Source organism: Macrotis lagotis, chromosome 4 (assembly GCF_037893015.1).
Source record: "Macrotis lagotis isolate mMagLag1 chromosome 4, bilby.v1.9.chrom.fasta, whole genome shotgun sequence".
Classification (NCBI taxonomy): domain Eukaryota; kingdom Metazoa; phylum Chordata; class Mammalia; order Peramelemorphia; family Peramelidae; genus Macrotis; species Macrotis lagotis.
In genome coordinates this window covers 258,375,919-258,399,953 of record NC_133661.1, presented here as the reverse complement: position 1 = coordinate 258,399,953, position 24,035 = coordinate 258,375,919, and the positions used below count along the sequence as shown (strand labels likewise).

At 36.5% G+C, this 24,035-nt stretch overlaps 1 protein-coding gene and 1 pseudogene across 2 annotated transcripts in view; one reads left to right on the top strand and one right to left on the bottom strand.

Moving 5' to 3' along the window:
- TMEM260 (transmembrane protein 260) overlaps positions 1-10,016 on the bottom strand; it is a 102,658-nt gene extending 92,642 nt beyond the window's left edge. Inside the window, exons 1-4 of one of the 2 annotated variants that reach the window (XM_074235888.1) lie at positions 9,890-9,974; positions 6,867-6,984; positions 5,085-5,116; positions 4,214-4,365 (exon numbers count right to left, since the gene is read on the bottom strand). In XM_074235888.1, the coding sequence (XP_074091989.1) occupies positions 4,214-4,365; positions 5,085-5,116; positions 6,867-6,873 (191 nt within the window). In that variant the 5' untranslated portion in view covers positions 6,874-6,984; positions 9,890-9,974. Of the gene's footprint in view, positions 1-4,213; positions 4,366-5,084; positions 5,117-6,866; positions 6,985-9,889 lie in introns of both variants that reach the window. The other variant, XM_074235887.1, reaches the window with a different exon arrangement.
- A 6,481-nt stretch (positions 10,017-16,497) lies between these two features.
- Positions 16,498-24,035, top strand: part of LOC141522430 (stAR-related lipid transfer protein 5 pseudogene) — a 33,674-nt pseudogene continuing 26,136 nt past the window's right edge.

Sequence of the window (24,035 nt, the reverse complement as noted above, 5' to 3'; positions counted from 1 at the left end):
ATGGTCAAAGCTGAATAATAGTTCGTATTAATTTGCAAAAGTTTCATCAAATTATCCTTTAACAGCAATGAAGTATTTAAAATGTTTTAAAATAGTTTTTCAATTTCCATAAATAATAACACTGGCATAGAACAACTTAAGTGAGTATATTATTAATTCCAGTACAATTATAGTATACCTTGTACTAAGCTTAATGCTCATACATTTGTTCTAATTAGAATGCAGCAAGTACATACCATTTACTATTTATTATCTTTTCTATTACACCATTTTAAGCCATTTGCTCTCATATAATGTCTTGTGATCACACCTATATCTTAATAATGTAATGGCTAACCTACAAGTTAGTAATGATAATGGTCTTTAAAATTAGTAAAGATTTTTCTATTAAAAAGTGAATCACATTTTCAATTTTATAGTAGGTACTCATTAAATGTGTTGAATGAATCCCCTTTAATATAACTTATTTTAAATAATTAAACTTAGCTTTAATTTTTTTCAAAAGAGATGATGTCTCTATCCATCCTGAAGTCTAGTGCAAAGCATTTCTTATTCCTCTATCTTGGTATTCACTAAAAATACATAAAAACAGGCAAAAAAATCCTAACAAAAATCTGACAAGACTATAAAATACGATTTTTAAAAAAATTATACACATTGATGATCACATGCCTCACTCTTACTACTAGAGGACTGTAGTAATGCATATGAAACAATGATACATGGAGGATTAACTGAAAGTGATTCTACGTGTACTAAAGTAAAAAGTAGAAGGGTTAAAAAGTATACCAAAAAGAAAGGTAATCATTGTTGTAGACATATACTCATAAATCTTTTCATCATTCATGGTTACCCAAACTTTTCTTTTAATTTCTTTAATTTACAACATCTTGGAAAATAATTTAAAAATTCAAATAACCAAAAATAGTTTTTCCTCAAATAGACATTACTAGCTTGCATTATTATAAGAACTTTTTAAAAATTAGTTGGTTTTTGAATTTCAAGGCATATACACTTCAAGAATCATTCTACCAAATTTCAGTCACTGAATACAATGACTACTTTAACCCTGAAGTTACAATAAAATCATAAAGATTTCACTAGATATTACCATGTTACATAGTTCTATATTAAAAGTCATTACCTTGAATGAGTATGTGATTCCATACTGATGACATCTATTATCCTGTTTCTGAGACTTATTACCTGTGTGACCTTGAGCAAATAACCAAACCTTACTGGGCCTCGATTTCCTTTTTTTTGAAAATGAGAGTACTGAACTAGACAACTTCTGAGATCCTTTCTAACTCTTATCTTATGAATACCCATAATATTCTCAAATGTATTCCTATATGAGTAACACGTTGGCAATTATAAGAAATGTACATAATTAAGCATTGCAATGTTGTTGAGAATATTTTCTAAAACAGTAAAATTTGATGCTATTTTCCCTATGCAATGCAACATAAGAACACAGCTAACATTAAGTTGTTATTGCCAAACATTTCTAAGTATTGACTAAAATACATTGTAAATGACATTGCATGAGTTTTTAAAGAGATGCAGAAAAGCAAAAAATTACATAGTAATCAAAGAATACATTGTTCTTTTAGAGTCTTGTTTACTGAAAATTGGAGCTCTTTGTATCAATACACTTGAGTAGAAATTTGCTTTTAAAATACAATCTTGGTTTAAAAAGGAACTAAAGGTCTTTATATCAACCCTAAGAGTTAAATATAGTGAACGACATGTGAACAATTACCTGGGAAAAACATAAACCTGTTAAAGAATTAATCTGCTGCACACCAGTTAGCACTAATCCTACGTGTACAGTAATGTTCTCATAAATATTTTTTTTTAATTAAGGGATACAAAAGTGAATTTGACATCAAAATGTAATGATTTGACATGCAAATGAATAAAGTACTGAAATGTATCTCAAACAAATGCTATCTGTTAAAGGAATGCATTTACTATATATTCAGGTTGGGAAAAAGCCTTTACTGTAATGGTGGTACAAAAATTATGCCCTGCTGTTGGGTTTATGTTCACAGAAGAAAGGTTTTAAAGGTTAAGTTCAGGTCACACGACAAATGAAATTGTAACAACCCAACTGACATTGTATAATGTCTTCTTCCACTCAATCAATAGGGTACTGTTAGTCCCATTACCATAGAGATGGCTTGCTCCCTTCTGAAGGGTGTCTATTGTTTGACAAAACAGATTTGTCAACTGAACTGTGTTGTTCCCAAAGGATGTGTACTTTGTCAATTATTTGTATTCAAAATAATGAAACATTTTTATATAAAAATACGTAGAACTATAGTATAAGTGTTTTAAAAGAATGTTGAAGTGTACTGATAAAGCTCTTCAAAACAGTTTTGATTTAAAATAAAAGCCTATAACAAGTATAGCTCTGTAAATAGTATTGTCAAATTAAAGATTATGATCTTTAAAAAATACATCATGGATAATATACCATAATATGTAAAGACCTTTATTGTTAAGTATAATAATATAGAACACTCTCTTAAAAAATATGTTGTTTCAAAAGAAAACTATATTCAAGTCTAACATGGACATTTAAAAATGCTGCCTTTTATATAAGATGTTCTATTGTCATGGATCTCATATTGAAGGGCATTAGTAATTCATATGTTAATAGATAATATGCAATGTTGACATGAACAATATTTATATCAATATTTGTGTTGCTTTCTAAGACATCGATTAACTGTCAAAAGAAACAAATTTTAAACATATTTTTCTTCATAAAAGTGATTTTAAAATATATTCATATAAAATATGCTATTCCAAATTTTAACCTAGGAGAGATTATTTAAGGTTTTTAAAAATCCTAAACACTTAGCTTCCCTCTCAATGAAAAGACTGACAGATTCTTAATTATAGAAATCCCAGTAGAACAGCTATAATAAAGATTATTCTGAAACAACTTAGAAAATAGTGGAAAAGGATTCTTTCTTGACACTAATCAATCCAAAAAGAATTATTTTTTAATATAACCTTTAAGATTTAGAAATAACTTATAATATACATAAGGATAAAAGTAAGATTATTATAGAAAACAAAGATAATAATTGACTATATGATAGAGGACAAAAATATGAATACAAAGGTATAATATAAAAAGTAAAATAAAAGATACAAATTCATAGAATCAAAGAATTTTGAAGTTTTCAGGAATCTCTGCAGTCTTTGACTCCAAGTCATATATGAAAGGAATTTCTATAATCATATTCCTGACAAGTGGTCATCTAACTTCTGATATTAGAGTTAGCTGGACTATTCTTTTAAAAAATAAGGAGACAACAAAATCTTGTGAAAAACTTTACCACAGAACTAAATTAGGGTTTTTAGCAAAAATGTTAAAAAAAAAATCAGTTTCAAGTAGGTATACATTTTATAATTTGGGAATGCTTCTCTATTCTGAAGCAAAAAAATACCATTTAAAATAATAATTTAATCTGAAATACACCAGTGTTTTTAGGAAAAAGAAACTATTTTGTTCTTTTTTCAGGAAGAATTTAAAATTTGTATTTTTCTCTTTACTCCTCTGGATTCAGATCACAGTAAGATTATCAGTATGGAATATATCAATATGAAAAATAATTGAAGGAAAAATAACAACAACAACAATAAAACAATTATCAACTGTTTCATTTAAAAAAAACTAGATGAGGACACAATCAATAAAGCTTTAATTTACTCTGAAACAATAAAAATGCCTGAAACACACATATTTTTTTCTATTCTTTGAAAGAAATAAATGGGACATTGCAATATCTAAATATAGCTAAAGTGGAAATCATTTCTGGCAACAGAAAAGCAGCTGCCTACCAGCAACAATGTAAATAATGAAATTATGTTTACCATTTATCAGAAGGTAAAATTCATATTGTCAACAGGACCATCTGCATTTTCAGAAATGACAAACATCATTAGTTCTGCCTAAAAAGTGATATGTGATAATGAGACAGAATAACACTATCACTTCTTTGAGGGCAACAAACTCAAATGGGCAGCTGTTTGAAAGGAAGTTATCTGACACTAAGATGAAATTATTAAAGTGAAATTTTTTTTTAGAAAAACCACTTGAGAAAAATATTTTGAGCTTATATAACTCAGATTTCATGAAAAAAAAAAGTTTCCAGTTATTCAAAATCCATTCTTTTGACATTAACATTTACTTTACCTGAAAACTGTGAAAAAAAGTAATGAAGCTGCAGCTGCTCCAAATAAGCCACAGAGAAGATTTACTCGGTAGGCAATGGAACCAAAAGGGAATAGACCAATTGCCAGTTTGGCCAACAGAGTGAACAAAGGGTAGCCAGGAGGATGAGCAACCTATGGACAAAATAGCAATAGTCACAAAGTATTCATTGAGTCGAAACCACTTACACTGACATTAAATTAAAAAAAAAGATTCCTTTCTCAACTAAATTATCAAGACTAGAATCCCACAAGCATGTTTTTGAATAGTTTCCCTGTAACATTTTTCTCATTCCAATATGAACAAATATTTTCTTTAATTGTTTAGGCAGAGTGTAGATCACAATATATTACTTAAAAGTGGTATGTCAATCCTTAAATGGCTTGTTTATTAGGTTAATAGTAAAATAAGATCATTCAAAAGGCTATTTTAAAAAAAAGGAGATTTCCAAATATTTTATTGCTTAGAAAGTTTAAAGACCACACTCATATTGGATTACCACCATGCTGACAGTCCTGAGGTCTTGCCTAAAGGGATCATGCACCATAATAAAGTTTATTAAATAATAAAACTTATTAAAACTGTTAACCCGATTTATTTTATTCTCCACAGCTTATACAAAATTTGGGTTGATAATAAGGCAGCTACTATATATACACTAAAGCCTTTGCTTTATAATTTAGTATAATTGGATTGCAAATTTAAAGTAAATTGTCACATACTGTACTTATAAGTTAGTAAAAAATGTGGTTTGAAAATAAATTAATCTACTTTGCTCCATGCTTAATTAAACTTTCTTAATTCCTAAAACTGTTAATGAGAGCATTGATTAAACAATAAAACTAATACTTACTCCAAGCTCATATGCGGCTGTGATCAGCTCCCCTGTGAAAAAATAATGTAAAACCAATAATTACTATTAGAAAATGACACTCCTCCAAAGTTTTCAAAATCCAAATGCTTGCATTGGGGTTTTGCATTAATTTGACTGGATAAAACTGTAAATCTGTAGAGATTTAACGGCATGAAATTTTCTAAGAATATTTTCTCCCTCTGATCTTGTTGCACAAAATATCTTTGGTACTTTTTAATTGGTCAGTGAAAGTACAGGTGAATTTTATTAAATATGCTTAAGTTATTTGCATTTTGTTATTTTTTAAAATCTGAAAACATACAAATGCTTTGATCTAAGAAAATACTGTAACGTATCAAAACTGTTATTAAATACTACATACTAGTCTTCAAGAATTTAGTACAGATTGCCTATATTGGTTCTTTAAATGTACATGACTATACCAATTAAAATATGCCTGCCATTATATTCTTAACCATATATATGATGTGACTTAAATAATTTTATTATTTGTAAAAACATATTAGATGCTTGCTATAAGCAGCAGTTTTGATATTTGTCTATTTTCTCTTCATCAATAAAAGTTAATGCAATGTAAGGTCACATGGAATATCAGGCAATTAAGTAATTCAGATATTTGGGGATTAGATAACTTTTGATTTTTAGACTACTTTGACATTTTAAGAATCTGTGTTTTTTAAATATATTGTAAATGTTTCCTTCATCAAAGATCACAAACCCTCTATAAGAGCTGATCTTTCAAAGTAACTGTGGGCAAAAAAGTTTATCACCTTAAAGCCACCTTGGTGATGAACCTTTCTGATCTTAGGTTGGTCCATGCCAGACACTATCAAGAATTCAGTCATCTTCATGCTATGAGATAAAGGAATAAGGCTTTCTTATAGGAGATGATTTATTTTTTAAATATGTAACTATTTCTTAAAAACTAGGGCAATCTAAGAATCTATTTTTTGTGTGTTTTTTTTGCAAGGCAAATGGGGTTAAGTGACTTGCCCAAGGCCACACAGCTAGGTAATTATTAAATATCTGAGGCCACATTTGAACTCAGGTCCTACTGACTCCAGAGCCGGTTGCTCTATCCACTGTGCCACCTAGCCGCCCCAAGGATCTATTTTAAATAGCATTTCTGATCATTTCTTTTAAAATAGAAACACTGGGAAATTTACATCACTGTCAATATTCTGTGCTTTAAAAGGACTAAGGATGCTTATCACATTTAGTTATTTTGAGAAAAAGAATGTAAAGTTGTCATTTTTGCTGCTAAGTAACAGCTAGAAAATGAAGTTGGATTTTTGACTATAATAAGCTACTAATTCTGAGGCAGTATGGTGGTATAGTTGAAAGCCTGCCCTGCAGTTGGGAAAATCTGGGTTCGGGTCTTGTCACTAACACATATTGGCTTGAATGACTCTGGACCCAGTCAACTCTTTAAGACAATAATTTGAAGAGCAGACATTGATCCACATTGGAAGGGAGATATTATTTACTAGAAGTTTTCTATGCCAGTGATATCACATACTCAATCCAAAATCCAAAAATCAATTAGTAATTATTTAATATTCATAATCTCTGAGGCAATTCTGCAGCTTAAGACAAATTTGGTCTACATGAGTCAGTTGTTTATCTTTTAATTTTTCTCATCAAGATGCTTAAAAGAAACTTATAAAAAAAAGGAAAAAGCATCAGATACTATTTGTATGTCACATATACACTCTTTATTTATTTATTTATTTTTCTAGGCAGTGGGGTTAAGTGACTTGCCCAACATCACACAGCTAGGCTGGATTTGAACTCAGGTCCTCCTGACTCCAGGGCTGGTGCTCTATTCACTGTGCCATGTTGCTGCCCCCAACAAATACATTCTTAGCGTTAACAGCATCTTTAAGGAAAAAGACAATGAAATCTAAAAAATTTTTTAATGGACTAGGTTGACACAATTCAAAGTAAAGTGGAATATTAGGCAATTAGCACAATTATAAATGCTACATTTCATGGTGAGATCAAGATTATTTAATGCATTATTACCATTTGATTCAATATTAAGAAAGAATATCTTATGTTTCAAGGTGCCATGCCTGGAGGTAGTGATTTTTTTTAAATGACAGTGTTAATCTTCTGTTTATTTCTATAATTGCTGAAATTGGGTAATTCTACAGGACATAATAGACAAAATATTCACCTAAATCCCCAGGATTATAGGGGAAGGGATCATATATATCAGTACTTTAAAATTACCATACATCTCATAAATACTATTAAAGTCAATACTTAAAAGTGAATGTATCAGACTGCATAGTAGCTCATAAGGGATTTAAATTTTTAAATTTATTTCCTCTACCAAAAGGTTAACATTGTCTTTTGCTTCACATAAGTGCTTCAAATTAGCAAGATATCTAGGATGTATGAAATTTCCAATGCCAACTACTAAGAATCCTTAAACCAAAACTTAGGGTGGAGAAAAAAGAAAAAAATTGTTTCAGATAGAAAGCATAAAAATATACATTAGACAAGAAGCTAAATATAGATTCTTCAGTGTTGGATCTAAAGGAAAGAAAATAGTAATTAAAGCAGCATAAAGTGCTCTTGTTGAAAGAATTTCTGTCACGCAACCTATGGTGTCAGGCCCAAATAGGAAGTTGGAGTAAATCTCTGCATATTCTTTTAATGCAAAATATTGGAGGATTCATTTGCCCTCAATTAATGAAGTCATAAAAATTCATTAGTCCCAAATATGAGACTATAGTGAAGTGCCTGTTCCCCAGCCCAACAGTGGTTGGAGAACTTTAAATACTTGTGCCATTCCAGTCCTGAAACTTTCTAAAAGTCAGTTCTGTATAAAAACTGGAGGATGAGAAACATGATAATGTGATGTCTCTCATTAGCAGACAAAAGACAATCTGTAGGACACACCAAGGTGGAAAATTGGTATTTTATATTGGTTTTATGATATGAACTTTACTTGAAAGAACATTCCCTTGGAGATAAATACAAACATTCTGCTAAAAAAAAGTACAATATTCCATTCTACACAAGCAAAAGTCAAATGAAATAATCAAATAAAAGACTATGTTGACATATAATAGAAATAATATTTTTTTAAAAAATCATTATCAAAAAAAATCAAAGTAAAAACTTAACTTCAAATGAGAAAAGTTTTAAAGTGACACTCAACCGAAGGACAAAGTTTTTACATGGGCAAGATATTTATCTTGAAACTATTGGCAAGATCTATGTACAATATGATCAGTGAGATGGCAGTGACTTTTTTTTTTTTTGGTTTTTGCAAGGTAAATGGGGTTAAGTGGCTTGCCCAAGGACACACAGCTAGGTAATTATTAAGTGTCTGAGACTGGATTTGAACCCAGGTACTCCTGAATCCAGGGCCTGTGCTTTATCTACTGTGCCACCTAGCCACCCCATGGCAGAGACTTTAAATTATAGAATGACAGGAATGAAATACTTCTAAGATCTTCTAAATACTTAATGCTGTTTATCCTTCCCTCCCCTAAAAGAGATACTTCCCTGAACCTGGGAGGGGGGGGGGGTAGGGGAAAGGGAGTCAGTAGAAAGGGATGTCAGGTAAGAAAACTAGGGTTTTTTTTTGAAAGGGCTGTGAGAACACAAAGTAGGCCAAGAAAATTCATTTCTAAATAAGATTAATTATCTTTTGCAATTCTATTTATCCTTCCCTTACATTATTCTAGCTGTTCATGTAAAATGTCTTGAAGTAAACTCACAGACAAATAATAAAGTGTTTTAGAATCAAACAATGCTAGTAGCACAGTTGATTCAACTCGCCCAAGCTGGCAGCAGCACCCAAGCATAAGCCTGTTGACTGGTTAGGTACATATTTGTGTTGTGAACTGTCCCATTAAAAACTTTTTTAGAGCTTTTACACCTAATCATCATATCTTCCCTTAACATGACTGCAGAAGGACTGTGCCTTGTTTCTGTTAAAAAAGATTTAAAGTTCCACTCAGGTTTTTTAAATAGTGTACTATAATTTGTAGATAGAAAGAAAATACTAGCTATTAGCAGAAATAGCTGGAGTCCGAGGGCCTCATTTCCAGTTCTGCTTGAAATGCTTGCGATTTTTGTAACCCCCAAGGCTTCCATTTCCTCAGGATGGGCCCGATGGCCGAGGAGGTCCTGTCCTGCTAAATCTCTAAGTCTGCGAACCTGACTGCACGATTTATTTAACATGATGACTTTAGGCAGGTCACTTTCATCTCTTGGGGGTCTTTCAGTTTCCTCATTTATAGAATAGGGCAATCAATCTAGATGATCAATAAGACCGATGATTTATTGAGATTCCAAAGAAGCAAATGTTTTGCAGCAAAGAGGAAGAAATGTGTGTTTCTAAGGAACCTCAAGTCCTTTTTAATTGCAGTTGGTTAAGCGCGCTTGCTTCTGGGAATGGAAACCTGAAAAAGAGAAGCTTTGGAGAAGGGGCGTGTCGGCGGGCGGGGCCCGGGGCGGGGCGGGGCCCGGGGCGGGCCGGCCGGGCTGTCAGTCAAGAGCGCGCAACGAGCGTCCGGCGCGGCCGGGCTCCGGGCCTCAGGGGTCGCGTCCATCTGCCCTCCGGGTGGAGGCGCGGCCAGCAGGGCGGGGCCCCGAGCCACGTGGCGGGGCTGCGTCCGCTCTGCCCCGGGGGGGAGGGAGGGGGAGGGGAGCGCGGCTCCACGTGCGCCGCCGGAAGGGGCTGGCCCCGAGGGCGCGGCCGCGGGCCCGCCGGGGAGGGGGAGGGGAGGAGGACGCGCCGGCTGTGGGCCGCTTTACTTTACCCGAGTCTCCTCCCGGCAAGGAGGGAGGCAGCGTGAGGACGAACACCACGGCCACGGCCGCGAACACGAGGGCGGCGGCGCCCCGCCCGCCGTCGCCATGGAGACCCATGGGCTGGCCCGGCGAGGCAGAGCGCGGGGCGCCCGGCCCGCCCGGGGCGGCTGCCTCCCCGCGCGGGGCTCCTCTCCACGGGCGGGGCGCCCCCGCCGGCTCCGGGAGGGCGCAGGCCGCGTCGCTGCAGCTGCCCCACGCGCGGCCCCTATTTGGTAAGTTGTTGAGGGGAAGAGGCGCCGCCGAGCCGGAGCCGGGCGGAGAGTCGCATCGCCCCCGGCGGCGCGGGGTGGTATTGCACCCGGAGACACCCCCCCCCCCCCCGCCCATCCCCCCGAGTCCGCGCTCCAGAAGGGAGGGAGGAGCCGAGGCTCCGGCCCGGGCGCGCGCCTCCCGCGGGGGGGGGGGGGCAGCGCGCGTCCCCGGGGCACCCAACCCAAACCAGTGCGCCCTCAAGCAGCTTACAGCCGGCGCAGTGATGACGGCAGTGACCCGGCGGAAACCTACAAATCACTAATGTGTCTGTAGCCCTTACTCCCTACCAGGCTGAGCCTGAAGTATTATTATCGCATTGGATCTTCACATTATAACCCCGGAGGTAGGTGCCGTGATTATCCCCATTTTACAGACGAGGAAACTGAGGCAGGCACAGGTCATCCGACTAGTAACACAATTTGAATAAAGTTATTCCTGACTGCCCCCCACTTGCCATTATCCGCCTAAGAGCAAATTCCTGAGTTTCCTTTATTTTCTTTCCCCTGGAAGACTCAGGGTGTAAAATAATTTCTGTGTCAGATTTCGAAGTAGATATAAGGAAAAAAACTATCTGTTAGATTTGAATATATTTGGGCACCTTGAAAAATTAATAAAGGAAATGAGTGCTGATAATTTTGCAAATAGAACTGTGCTAGAAATTTCTCAATGATTAGGAATTTTGGTTTGACTCCCAAGGTGAAGTATAAGAGTAACAAAAAAATAGAACCCACTTGATAAACTACAATGTTAAAGAGTTTTAAAACCATCATCATAATGAATGAGAACTTTATTAAAAATTTTTATTTTAAGATAATTTAAAAATTTGCATTTTATAGGAATTCTCATTCATTAAACATTAAAATGGGGTATTGTGGGTAGAATTGGTCTTAGTCATGCTGATCTGGTTTGAGTTGCTATCACTTAATCTCTTAGTACCCCATGTTTATCTCTTAAGAATATAAATTGTAGGGGCAGCTAGGTGGCGCAGTGGATAGAGCACCAGCCCTGGAGTCAGGAGGACCTGAGTTCAAATTCAGTCTCAGACACTTAATAATTACCTAGCTGTGTGGCCTTGGGCAAGCCATTTAACCCCACTACCTTGCAAAACTAAAAAAAAAAAAAACTAAAACAAAAAGAATATATATTGTAAGCAGCTGCCAATTTGCAAAAGAAAGAGAGAGTTTTAACCCAGATCCTCCCCACACTTGGAAAATCTTAGGTCTAGTTAAAAATCAAACAAAAACAATTACATTAATAGCTCCTATTAGATGCTAGAGGGCTGAGGGAAATAAGAAATTTAGTCACTCAAGAGAGACTATAATCTAAAATGGTGTGGAAAAGTATTTTAACCTTCCCTACATGGCTTGTTTAGATTCAGACTCATTCCTGCAAAGGTTACTTTTGATTCGATTAGTTTTTCTTTAAGAAGCTATAAAATGTTAATAAATTACCCTTTGGTTTAGCTCTATATTTTACCAGGATATTTTTCAGTTTTGTCTGTCTCTCCCTTTGAATACCTCACTATTAAGCAGCATTTACTTCCAAGGAGACATACAAACCAGTAATGCATTAAGCAAATCCATTAAAAAAAAAACAAACAAGTTTCTTTGAAAGAGATGATAAAATAGAAAACAAACTTAAGGGAAACAGATGAATTGCAAGAGACAGAAAAGCTCTATGTCATTTCTTTTTGCCCTCTGCAACAGGGGTGGAAACGGCTATTCAGCATCAGTTCCACTTGACTTTTTTGTAACTTGAATATAGTCTTTATCTTAAAATTTCATTCTCCCCTTCTGTACTTAAGGTCATAGAGTCAGGTGCAGAAACAACAGAGTCATCCTCTCATCATACTTTCCATCACTTCCCACAAAAATTATCTTCCTCTTTACCCTCTTGAGAATAGGCAAACTCCTTTTGGAGCTTGGTAGATAAATTGTCATTGGTCTCCACTGGACTGCTACATTTTTCCCTTAGGTTCAGCATTTAAGAACCCAAGAGTTGTTAGTATGCATCCCAGTTTATCATCTCACAGTACTATTCACAGCAAGTATACATCAACCATTAACATGCACTAGACATAGAAAAGCATTTCTGTCACAATAGTAATATGTATCCATAGAATAGAAGCACATAATCATAATAGCAAAACAAACCTACTCTATAACCTACAAAAACAGCAATATATGCAAAAAGAGTAAGATTCAAATACCAAGGCATTGCATAACTAATACTTAAATAGATACTACTATCAGAAACAAATAAATATGAATCAAATAACAAGAGTACTGAAAACATGGAATAATTAATACATAAAACAATGAACATATGAAAGTACCTGGAAGAGCAGATAATATTAGCATTATCTTCTGACTGCATGTATATCTATTTTTCCAGCTTCATTTATAACATAAGTTTGTCTTAACACTAGTCAGATAAACCTAGTCATCCTCTGACTTACTGACTTTTTACCCCTGTACTTACATATCTCTAATAATAGTTATTATCATAATTGTAGTCTTGAATTTACAAATCTGAACTTGAAATCTGGCTGGACCCTTTTGTAGCTCATTAAGCCTTGTTCTCTGCTAAGTGTTAGAGAATGAAGAAGAGCAAGAAAAAAAAACCTGCTGTTAAGGTTACATTCTAGTGGAGGAGACAACATGAAAACAACAGTGTACAGACAAGATTTGTACAGGATCAATTGGAGATGATCAGTAGGAGGCAGACACTAGCATAAAGGGGAATAAGGAAAAACTCAATGAGATTTTAGCTGGGACTTGAGAGAGACAGATGGGAAGGAAGGTATAGGAAATGACTGGAGTCAGAAGGAATGTCTTGTGAGAGGAACAGCAAAGTGGTCAGGGTCCCTGGATCACAGAGTTTTGGGAGAATGAAAAATATAAGAAGACTGGAAAGGTAGGAGGGGGGCAGGTTTTGAAGGTCTTTGAATGCCAAACAGGGTTTTATGTTTGATTCTAGAGGTGACAAAGAGCCAATAGAGTTTATTGAATAGGGAGTGGAAAGGTGTTATAGTCATATCTGTGCCATAGGAAAATTAATTAGACAGCTGAGTAGAAGATGGACTGGGAAAAGAGACAGGAAGGTCAACTAGGAGGCTATTGGAATAATCCAGGCATGAGATAAGGGCCTATATGAGAAATGTTATGAAGGCAAAATTGACAGACCTTGGTAACAGATTGGATATGGAAGATGAGAGAGATGAGTCAAACTTGATACCTATATTGTGGGCCTGGATGACTGGGAAGATGATGGTGCCCTCTTTAATAGCATGAAAATTTAGAAAGGGAAAAAATTTGGAGGGATAGATAATGAATTCTGTTTTGAACATGTTGAGTTACAGGACATCCAGTTTGACATGTCTAATAAACAGTTGAAGATACAAGTCAAGCGATTTGGAGAGAGGTTAGGGTGGGGTTAGGATGGTATTAGAAGAAGAGAGGATGGCTCGGTACAGAACCCTGGAGTACACCACCTTTGGCAGGTATGATATGGATGAAGCTCCATCAAAGGAGAAAATGATGGAATGGTTTGCTAGGCAGACTGAAGTTTCAGGATGGAAAAGTGCAGCTTCCGTATTCATTTGAACTAGTTTTAGGATTATAGTTTACCAAGCCTTCAGTTGAAAAGCTTTTTTTTTTGCCTTTTGCAGAGTTATGGGGTTAAGTGACTTGACCAAGGTCACACAACTAGGTAATTATTAAGTGTCTGAGATCAGATTTGAACTCAGATCCTCCTGACTCCAGGACTGGTACTCTATCTATCTGGTACTGTGCCACCTAGCTACCCTAGTTGAAATGCTTCTTAGCCATTGTCTAGTTCACTCAGTCTTTGCACAACTGTCAGCCAGTCTTCTTTGCTTGGAGCTGCACTAAGGTAAGTATCCATCAGTCCAGGTGCCCAGCAACAATCCCACCCATCCATGTCTCATTACTTTGCCTCTTATGAACACCAAGATTTATCATTATAACTCTTTTCTTATTACAAGTGTCAGAAAAGAACTCATGCATTATATCATTGTTGGTTTCTGTCAGTTTTCTGAGATGAAATAGTAAATAAATGGTGGAGCCAAGATGGTGGCAGGAGAAGAGCCTCTCTTAGGTGCTCTCTCCAAAATTTTTCAGAAACCTTAAAATGATGACTCAAACTACATTATCAAGAGACAGAACCCACAGAAAGATCCAGTGAGGTAATTTTCCAGCCCAAGGAAATTAGTGAAAAGACTGTTTTACAGGGTTCGAGGGGTGGCACTAAGCCAGAGTGAAGGAAGTTCGCCCTCCCAGGGTGTCTGGAAGTACTGACTCCAGGCAGCAAAAGCAGTTTCCTCAGCTGCACCCCAGGGAGCACCAAACACAGCTTGGAAGATCAGCAGGGAGACCCACCAGAGTGAGCATGAAGCCCAGGTCTCAGCGCAGCTCAGGAACTCAGCACAATCCCAGGAAATTGAAGCAATCCCATGGAGCCACCTAGCAGGAGCTTCCAGGCTGCTACGCCCTAAGTGCTCAGCCTACAGAAGGTAAGGGAGTGGAAGGAGACTGCCAAGGTCTGTCTTCTATCCTTGGAATAGGACTCTGGGGCTTTGAACACATTCAGACCCTGATTGCAGTCTAGGGCCCCCATAGAGTAGCCTCTAGGGCAGAGGGGTGAGCTTGCGGTCATTCATAGACCAAGAGAGCAGTCAGAGTCTCACACACTGAGGTCTTTGTGGGGGAGTGTCCCAATAATACTCAAAAACTCAAGAAGCACCCCAAAACTAGGCACAGGCTGGGGAAATGAGTAAAAAGGAACCTGATCATAGACAATTACTTTGGTCCCATGGAAAACCAAACCACACAATCAGAAGAGGAGAAAGTCCAAGCTTCTGCATCTAAAGACTCCCAAGAAATATAGAAGTTGGGCTCAGGCTGTGATAGAACTCAAAAGATTTTGAAAATCAATAAAGGAGATAGAAGAAAAATTGGGAAAAGAAATGAGAGAGATGCAGGAAAAACATGAAAACAAAGTCAGCAGCTTAGTCAAGGAGATCCAAAAACATGCTGAAGAAAATAACATGTTAAAAGCCAACTTATGTCAAATGGACAGAACAGTTCAAAACGTTATTGAGGAGAATTCTTTAAAAAGCAGAATTATCCAGATGGAAAAGGAGATAAGAGAGCTCTCTGAGGAAAACAAATCCTTCAGATGTAGAATGAAGCTAAAGGAAGCTGATGACTTTCTGAGAACTCAAGACACAATAGTTCAACACCAAAAGAATGAAAAATTAGAAGAAAATGTGAAATATTTCATTGAAAGAATAACTGATCTGGAAAACAGATCCAGGAAAGATAATTTAAAAATTATTGGGATACCTGAAAATCATGATCAGGAAAAGAGCCTTGACCTCATTTTTAAAGAATTCCTACAGGAAAATGGCCCTGATATCCTAAGCAGAGGGCAAAATAGAAATTGAGAGAATCCACTGCTCTCCCCTGGAAAGAGATCCAGAAAAAAAAACAATCCCCATGAATATTATAGCCAAGTTCCAGAACTTCCAAGTCAAAGAGAAAATATTACAAGTAGCCAGAAGGACACAATTCAAATATCATGGAGCTGCAGTCAAGATCACACAAGACTTAGCAAGAACTATATTAAGGGCTCATGGGGCTTGGAATATAATATTCCAGAAAGCAAAATAACTTGGAATGCAACTGAGAATCAACTACCCAGCAAAACTGAACATCCTCTTCCAAGGGAAAAGATGGACGTTGAATGAAGCAGGGCATTTCAAATGTTCTGTTGAAATGGCCAGAGCTAAACAGAAAGTTTGACCTTCAAGTACAGGATTCAGGTGAAGCATAGAGAATGGACAAGAAGGGTAAATTCTAAGGGACTTAATGATGATGAACTGCATGTATTCCTGCATGGAAAGGTAATACTGATGATACTCATATGAATCTTCTCATTTAATAGAGCTGGTGGAAGGAGCTTTTATAAATGAGGCACAGAAGAGAGCTGAATTTGAAGATATCATATACTGTAAAAATGGGAGTCAGTGGGTGAAAGGGAAATGTGCTTGGGAGTAAGACAAAGAAGTAGAATACACTAAGATATTTCATGAAAAGGATATTTCATGTAGCTTTTGCAATGGTATGGAAGGGGGGATGGCGAGGGGGAATGAGGGAGCCTACATCCTCATTGGAAAAGTCTCAGAGAGGAAGCAGCATACACACTCAATAGGGTACAGATGTCTAGAAGAAAAGGGAGAGAAGGAGGATGGGGGAGGGGAAGGGGGATGTGGGTGATATAAGAGAGGGTAGATGATAGGAGAGGACAGTCAGATATAACACTTTCTTTTTTACTTTTTGTAAGGTGCTGGGATTGGGTGTCTGCCTGGGACCATGAGACCTGGTGGTTGCTGGGTCTCTGGGGTGCGATGTGGGCTTAGGACCTCTTGGCCCCAGGGCCAGTGTTCTGTCTGCTGCACCACTCAGCTACCCCACAGCACATTTTTGAACAGGGACAGAATGAAAGGAGAGAAAAAATAAGATGGTAGTGGGGAGGAATAGATGGAGGGGATTATTATCAGCAACAGCAACTATGGAAAAATATGGAAGTAATTTTTATGATGGACTTATGATAAAGAAAGTGAGCCACCTGAGACAGAGCTGATGGCATCAGAACACAGACTGAAACACATTTTTTTCTTTCTTTTACTTTATTTCTCATGAGTTTTTATATTTTTGTAGGGGAGGGAGTATTATGTTTACTCTTAAACAAGAATATTTTAGTAATGTGTAAATTAATGAAAAAATAAAAATAGAAATTGTAAATAAATGTAGCTTTCTAAGAGGCTGCTAAATAACATCTATCAGAGTAAGTAACAGACCTATAGAAGCATTAAGTGATTGTATTGAATTGTTTTTACAGATCCTTTCACAAGTTTTTTAGCTCTGCTATAACTTAATGAATAGTATGATTATAAATTTTATATTAGTTTGATATTTTACTTCTAATGCTAGAATTCTAATATGTAGTCACTTAGGCTGAGTGGTCATAATGCCTATAGTTAGATATAGGCAAAGAAGACTATTTGGACTTTTCTTCTTCTCTGTGTCATTGGAATAAAGCTTACAACCTTTGATCAGGGACCTTCAGTCATTTTTTCTGTTGCCTTAGATAATTAAGATTAGATTCTCCTACCAGTTTGCTGTCCGGTAACAAAACTCTTCCATCCTGACTTCACTGTAGCCTGGTACTGATAAGGGACTCTATAAAAACTGTTGTGACAGTAGTCTGGGTCTGATGAGAAATGTCTTCTCCTACATAGGATCCCAATTTCCTGTCTTCAAGCAGGCCTGTTTTAGAGTATATAATCTTGCTGCCTGAACCACAACTTTATACATGTTCCCTTGCTAACATAACACATTTCCCTCACTCTCAGGGATTTTCTCACATGAGGGAAGAAATCTCTGTTTATGTTACTGTAGTGGTTATGTGCTTGCTTTGCTTCCTTACTTGCTATGTCACATAACAACAAAACTCATGATTGGGTCAGTTTCCCAAGTACAAATTTCTAGAAATCCTGCTCCCAGGTACTTGTTTTAACTCGAACCATGACAAATTAGGGTTTTTTTTTTATTCTGTTAATTTGTATGTCCTGTGACACATTTAATTTCTTAGGAAAACTATCTTCGTTGAAAATCTCAACAACAGACTTGAACATTATGTTATACTTGTCTTCTAGGCTAAAGTTGGCTAGATGATGAACTTCTAACTTTCTTCTCTGTAGGGAGATAGACTGGTTATGATTGCAATCTCGCAGGCTTCAAGGACGCCACAGCACAAGTCAAAGCTAGATGTGGTTCTTGCCTAAACCTCAGTAGGGAGGATATAAATCCTGTAGCTTCGTTCCCAGAGGAGTCATCAATGTATGCTAGGAATGCTACATGGTAATTACACTGAGTTATGAGAAATACAGTGTGGGTCCATTTGTAGTGGTAGGTTATAATTCTAATATTTTTTTTTTCCCTAAGCAAAACTAAAACTTCCTGGAATAGTATGCTTTCAAAATATTTCCCTTGGTCCCCATAGTTCCTAATAGGAAGTGCATATAGTAAAAGAGCATGCTTCTAAATAAAATGATCAGTCACCAAAATATGATTTTATGTCCGTACTGTCTCCTTTCAGAGACAAAAATCCCCAATTCAAACATTGTGGAGACATTGTGGCATGGTGATGAGTCCTGGACTTGTAATTGGAAGACCTGGATTTTAAATCCTAGCTCTGCCCTTTTTGACTCATGTGACCTTAGATAAGTCATTTCTCCTCTCTGGACCTCAGGTTCCTCATCTTCCAAATGTATAGAACTAAATAGCTTCTAACATCTCTTTCAGCTTAGAATCTATGATCTTTATGCTGCTTGTAGTCTCCAAATATGTTGTACAAGTTGATAGTACTTTGCACACTGAAAAATCACACTTCTTAGTGTCACTTGTGACCATCTTGGACCAGTAAAATCTATTTCTTTATAGCTCAAAGACCTCTTTTGATCCATATGTCCAAAGATATTATGTAAGGTTTGGCTATCATAGAGCAATATGTGGTGGATGGTACCCACTGTTTCCTAGGTAACATGGTGGAACTGTTACAGTCCAATACAGTCCTCTGTTAAGTGCCAACTTCTGCCATTTTTTTCAACAATAAAGTCCCTTTGAAGGACTGAACTTGAGTTCTCTGGCATCACTGCTTTACTTCTTGGCTTGTATCATTTCTTGCAGCCCCTCATCAGCCATCTGCTCTTGCCCCCAGTCATATACAGACAACTGAGGCAAAGAAAGTTGGGCCAAACAAGTGAAGTCACATATGCTGCTGGCATGCTCTCTAGTGGAAGACCCAGAGTTTCAGTTGTTCTTCATTTGCTTGAGTTTCAACTCCATAGATATTGCCTACAGCATTCACTTCTTATGTATCATAGTTTCGGTGTCACATAGCCTGGTAGACAGGGCATTTAATAGCCTTTTTTGGTCAGAATGTGTATACTGAGTTCATAGTTGGCTTATGCTGCTACCTATCCCTGGCAAACAGCATTTGACTTGCCACCTGCCAAGATATAAATCAGAAAATTGTTGTCTGTCCATATTTTCAACTTCTCTGTTTGTAGCTCAAATATTTGGGCCACATAATAAGACTAAGCTCACTGGAAAAATCAGATATGAGTGGTTTAAGAAAAGGAACAGAGAACGGTGCCAGGGACATATCTCCAAAGAAAGCCTATTGCACACCAACCCTGAGGATCTAAAAGAAGATCCCTGAATCAAATACTTCTCAGACTACCAATGTTTAGTCATGAATAACTCTTCATGACTCCCATGGTCTGTAGTACATTGGACCCTTCTATCCTCCACTCTCAAAGTCTGTTCAAGTTTCATATATCCATACTCTGCCATCCCCTTTTCCTTTTGCCTTTTCGCAACATCCAGGTCTTTTCCAATGAGCATAATCTAATCATTTTATACCCAAAGTATTTAAGCTTCCTTCAGCTTCAGTATTTGACCTTCCAATGAATAGCCTGAATTAATTCAAGTATTGACTGATTTGATTTCCTTGCTATCCAACTCTTTTTTTGGGGGGGGGGGGGCTTTTGCAAGGCAGTGGGGTTATTACCTTGCCTAAGATCACACAGCTAAGCAATTATTAAGTGTATGAGACCAGATTTGAATTTAGCTCCACTTGACTCCAGGTCCAGTGCTCTATCCACTGTGCCAACTAGCTCCCTGCTGTCCAACTCTTAAAAGTGTTCTCTAGCAGAGACTTACAGGGTGGATCCAAAATGGCAACTCAAAGCTAGGAAACTCCCAGAACTCTTCTCAAAGTAACTTTAAATGAAGCCTCTACATAGCTATAGCTATAAATCCCACAAAAAAATGAAACGTTTTCAACTCAAGATGTCATGGAAGGAACTCACCTGGATAAAAGGGCAATATAGTCCAGGTTAGAGAGCTGAAAAGCTAGCAAGAGACCAGCAGTGCTTTGCTTAGAAAGCAAAGCTTGAGCCCAGTCATAGTCAATGCCATAGGTAAGCAGAAAGTTAAAGCTACTCTAAAGGAGGGAACAAAGGACTGCATAGGCAAATGGTAAGCCAGGAACCAGATCCCAACCCCAGCACAAAAACCTTGGGATTGTACCACCCTTATTTGCTCCAGGAACAGCTAAATTATCATTATGAGCAAAAACAAAATTCACCATAGATAGCTGCTATTCTAATAAGGACAATAAAACTGACATTTCAGAAGGAAAAAACTATGACAAAACGTCTACATGAATTGGTCTCAAATCCAAAAGGTTTCTGGGAAGAGCTCAATAAGGATTTTAAAAATCAAAGAAGAGAGGAAGAAGGAAAAATGGAGAAAGAAAATGAGAGTCATGTAGGAGAATTATGAAAAATTGACTGAAGAAATCAACTCCTTTGAAAGTAAAATTGGCCAAATAGAAAAGGAAAACTCCTTTAAAAAGTAAAAATGACCAACTAGAAAAGGAATGCTAACCTATCAGAAATGTTCTCCAGCACTACAATTCAAAAATGTTGATTTTATGCTGCTCAGCTTTCAATATAGTTCAATGCTCACAGCTATATATTGCTTCTTGAAAAACCATAGCTTTGAATATATCGACCTTTGTTGGTGAGGTGATGTCTTTGTTTCTTAATATCTTAATGTCCAGATTCCCTTAGCTTTCCTTCCAAGTAACAAGAATCTTTTAATTTCATGGCAGTGATTTTTGAACCCCAAAATAAAATATCTCACTACTTCCATTTTTTTTCTCCATTTGCCCAGAAATGACAGGACCAGTTGCCAAGATCTTAGTTTGTTCTTTTGGGTTTTTTTTTTGGGGGGGGGGAGATATTGACATTATTGATAAGCTTCAAACCAACTTTTATACTCTCCTTTTTTATCCTTAATGAGTTTAGCATGGTGACATATACAGAGGCTATATTAGATTGTTTTCTGTCAGGAGGAAAGGGAGGGAGAAAAATGTTAACCTCAAAACCTTGCAAAAACATGATTGGTGAAAACTATAGTTGTATGTTGTGGGAGAAACAAAATATTTAAATTACCCTTATTGAGAGACTTCTTAATTCCCCTTAATTTTCTGCCATCAGAGTGGTATCAACTGCATATCTGAAATTGTTGGTATTTTTCCCAGTAACCCTAATTTCAGCTTTCGATTCATCCAGCCTGGTATTTTATATGATGTACTCTGAATAAGTTAAATAAATAAGGTGACAGTATACAATTTTGTCATATTCCTTTTCCAATCTTTTTTTTTTTAGGTTTTTACAAGGCAAATGGGGTTAAGTGGCTTGCCCAAGGCCACACAGCTAGGTAATTATTAAGTGTCTGAGACCGGATTTGAACCCAGGTACTTTTGACTCCAGGGCCGGTGCTTTATCCACTGTGCCACCTAGCTGCCCCTTCCCTTTTCCAATCTTAAACAAATCAGTTGTAACTTATTCAGTTCTAACTATTGCTTCTTAGCCTTCATACTGGGTTCCTCATAAGAAAAGATGATCTGTTATTCCCAACTCTTTGAGGACTTGTCAGATTTTATTTTGGTCTACTGAGTCAGTCAACTTTAGTGAAGCTAATGAAGCAGAAATAGTTTGAGTTTTGTTTGTTTTTCTGAACTCCCTTGCTTTCTCCATAATCGAACAAATATTAGCAATTTGGTCTCAGGTTCCTTTGCCTTTTTGAAAACTAGTCTGCTGGGGAGTTAGATGGCACAGTGGATAGAGCACTGACCCTGGAGTCAAAGAACCTGAGTTCAAATGTGGCCTCAGACATTTAATACTGTATTTCCCTATGTATAAGATGCACCCTTTTCCAAAAGATTTGCAGTTTAAAAACTGGGAGTGTCTTATACAATGGTTGTAGTTTTTTACTCATTGTTTTGTATTTGTTACTGGTATATTAGTTTATGTTTTGCCACATTCTGCCCAGATATGGCTCAGAAGAAGATTTTCATATATTGCTGAAAGTGATTCAGTTTGCAAAAGTGAATGGAAATCGTTTTGCTGAAGGTCAGTTTGGCCCTCCTCCAGCTGAGAAAACAACCCAAGATGCTACGAGAACAAGAAACCTGACTGAAAATGCCCAGGCAGAAGAAGGCTATGAGAGACAAGGCAGTCAAATGGCCTGATTTAGAGAGGGAAATGAGTGTATTGAAGAGCAAAGGGCCAGTGCAATTCCTTTGTTCACAAAGACTGTTCAGGAAGCCAGAACTAATGATGAACAGGAAGTGACTGATTTCAAAGGAGGACACAAGTGAATGCTTCAGGTTCATGAATTGGAATGGTCTAAGCATGTGTCCACACACTAGACTTGCCCAAAAGATGCCTGAAGGCTTGAATTTTATGATGAATAAACTTGAGTTCATTAACTTTATGTAATACATTTTTTTTCAAATTTCAGGCTCCAAAATTAAGGTGCCTCTTATACATGGGGAAATGTGATAACTCACTCTTAGAACAATAAAGTGAACAGGTCATAAAGGAGCTCCTAAGGTAAGAGGAGAAGGCAGGGAGAATCCTCAATAGCACATTGATTTATATATTCATATTAGAGTTAATTCCTAGTTTATACCGTATGCTAAAATAAGAAAAGGGAAAGTATTAAATTCCTAGGAGACAAATAATGATTCTGATACCTAAACCAAAGAGCAAAAGCAGCCAAAGAAAACTCTAATACCAGTGCAAATTATTGAATAAAATATTAGCAAAAGTATTTTGTACCTAAGAGGATTATATACTATGACCAGATTGGTTCAATATTAAGAAAAATAAATACAATAGAACTTAATAATAAAAATTATTTTTAAAACCACATCATTAATTGTTGCAGAAAAGGCTTTCTTTTAAAAATAAAATATAGCACCTATTTCTTTTTTTAAAAAAACTGAAAATCAAAGGACTAAATGAGATAGTCCTTAACAGAGTAAATATTATTTGTCATAGTCTAAGAGCTATCATATAAAAAAAGTTAAGCAGTCTTTCCAATAAAGGAGAGGTAAAGCATAACATTATCACTATTATTTGATATTACTCCAAAAATGCTAACTATAAGCATTAATGTAAGAAAAATTAGGGAAATAATCAGAAAAAGAAAGTTTGATGATGAATTCTTTTACTTAGTTTACTTAGACATTTCTAAAGGTTCAACTAAAGATTAATTGAAGCAAAACTTGAGTAAGGTAGTAGGTTATTATTTATTAATTTATATAATTTAAATATTAAGTTAAAATGCTTAATGCTATAAATGCTAATCATCTTATTTAGATGAAATGCAATTTAATTTTAAAAGGCATATTAGCATAATAAAAATAGTTAATGAATGTCCCCTCTGTTCAAATATGTGGTAGAATTGTAACATCATATATTGACTGATTATGCTTTTATTTAATATTGGACACTTAGTATTTGCAAGATCCTGATGTGCGGAACTATTTGTAGCACTCTCCTATTCAGCAAATCCAGGTACTGTGCTTGAAAATAGAAGTGATAGTTCCTGCTCCTAAGGAGCTTACAATCTAATAGGACATTGATGGAAGTGAGGATGGTGATTGTTTGGGAAGAAGGGTAAATACACAAGGGCTAAAAGAAATCCTTGACAGGGGAGATAGCTTTCACATGGGGAAAGTTTCTTGTAGGAAATTGCATTAGAGTTTTATCTTGAAAAGAGAGAAGGCCTTAACATAAGAGTATTTCTCAAAAAATACTAAGTTCTTACCAAGCTCTCAACTACAAGCTGATTTGATTTTCCCTCCTAACTAGGTGAGGTTCTTAGCTATAAT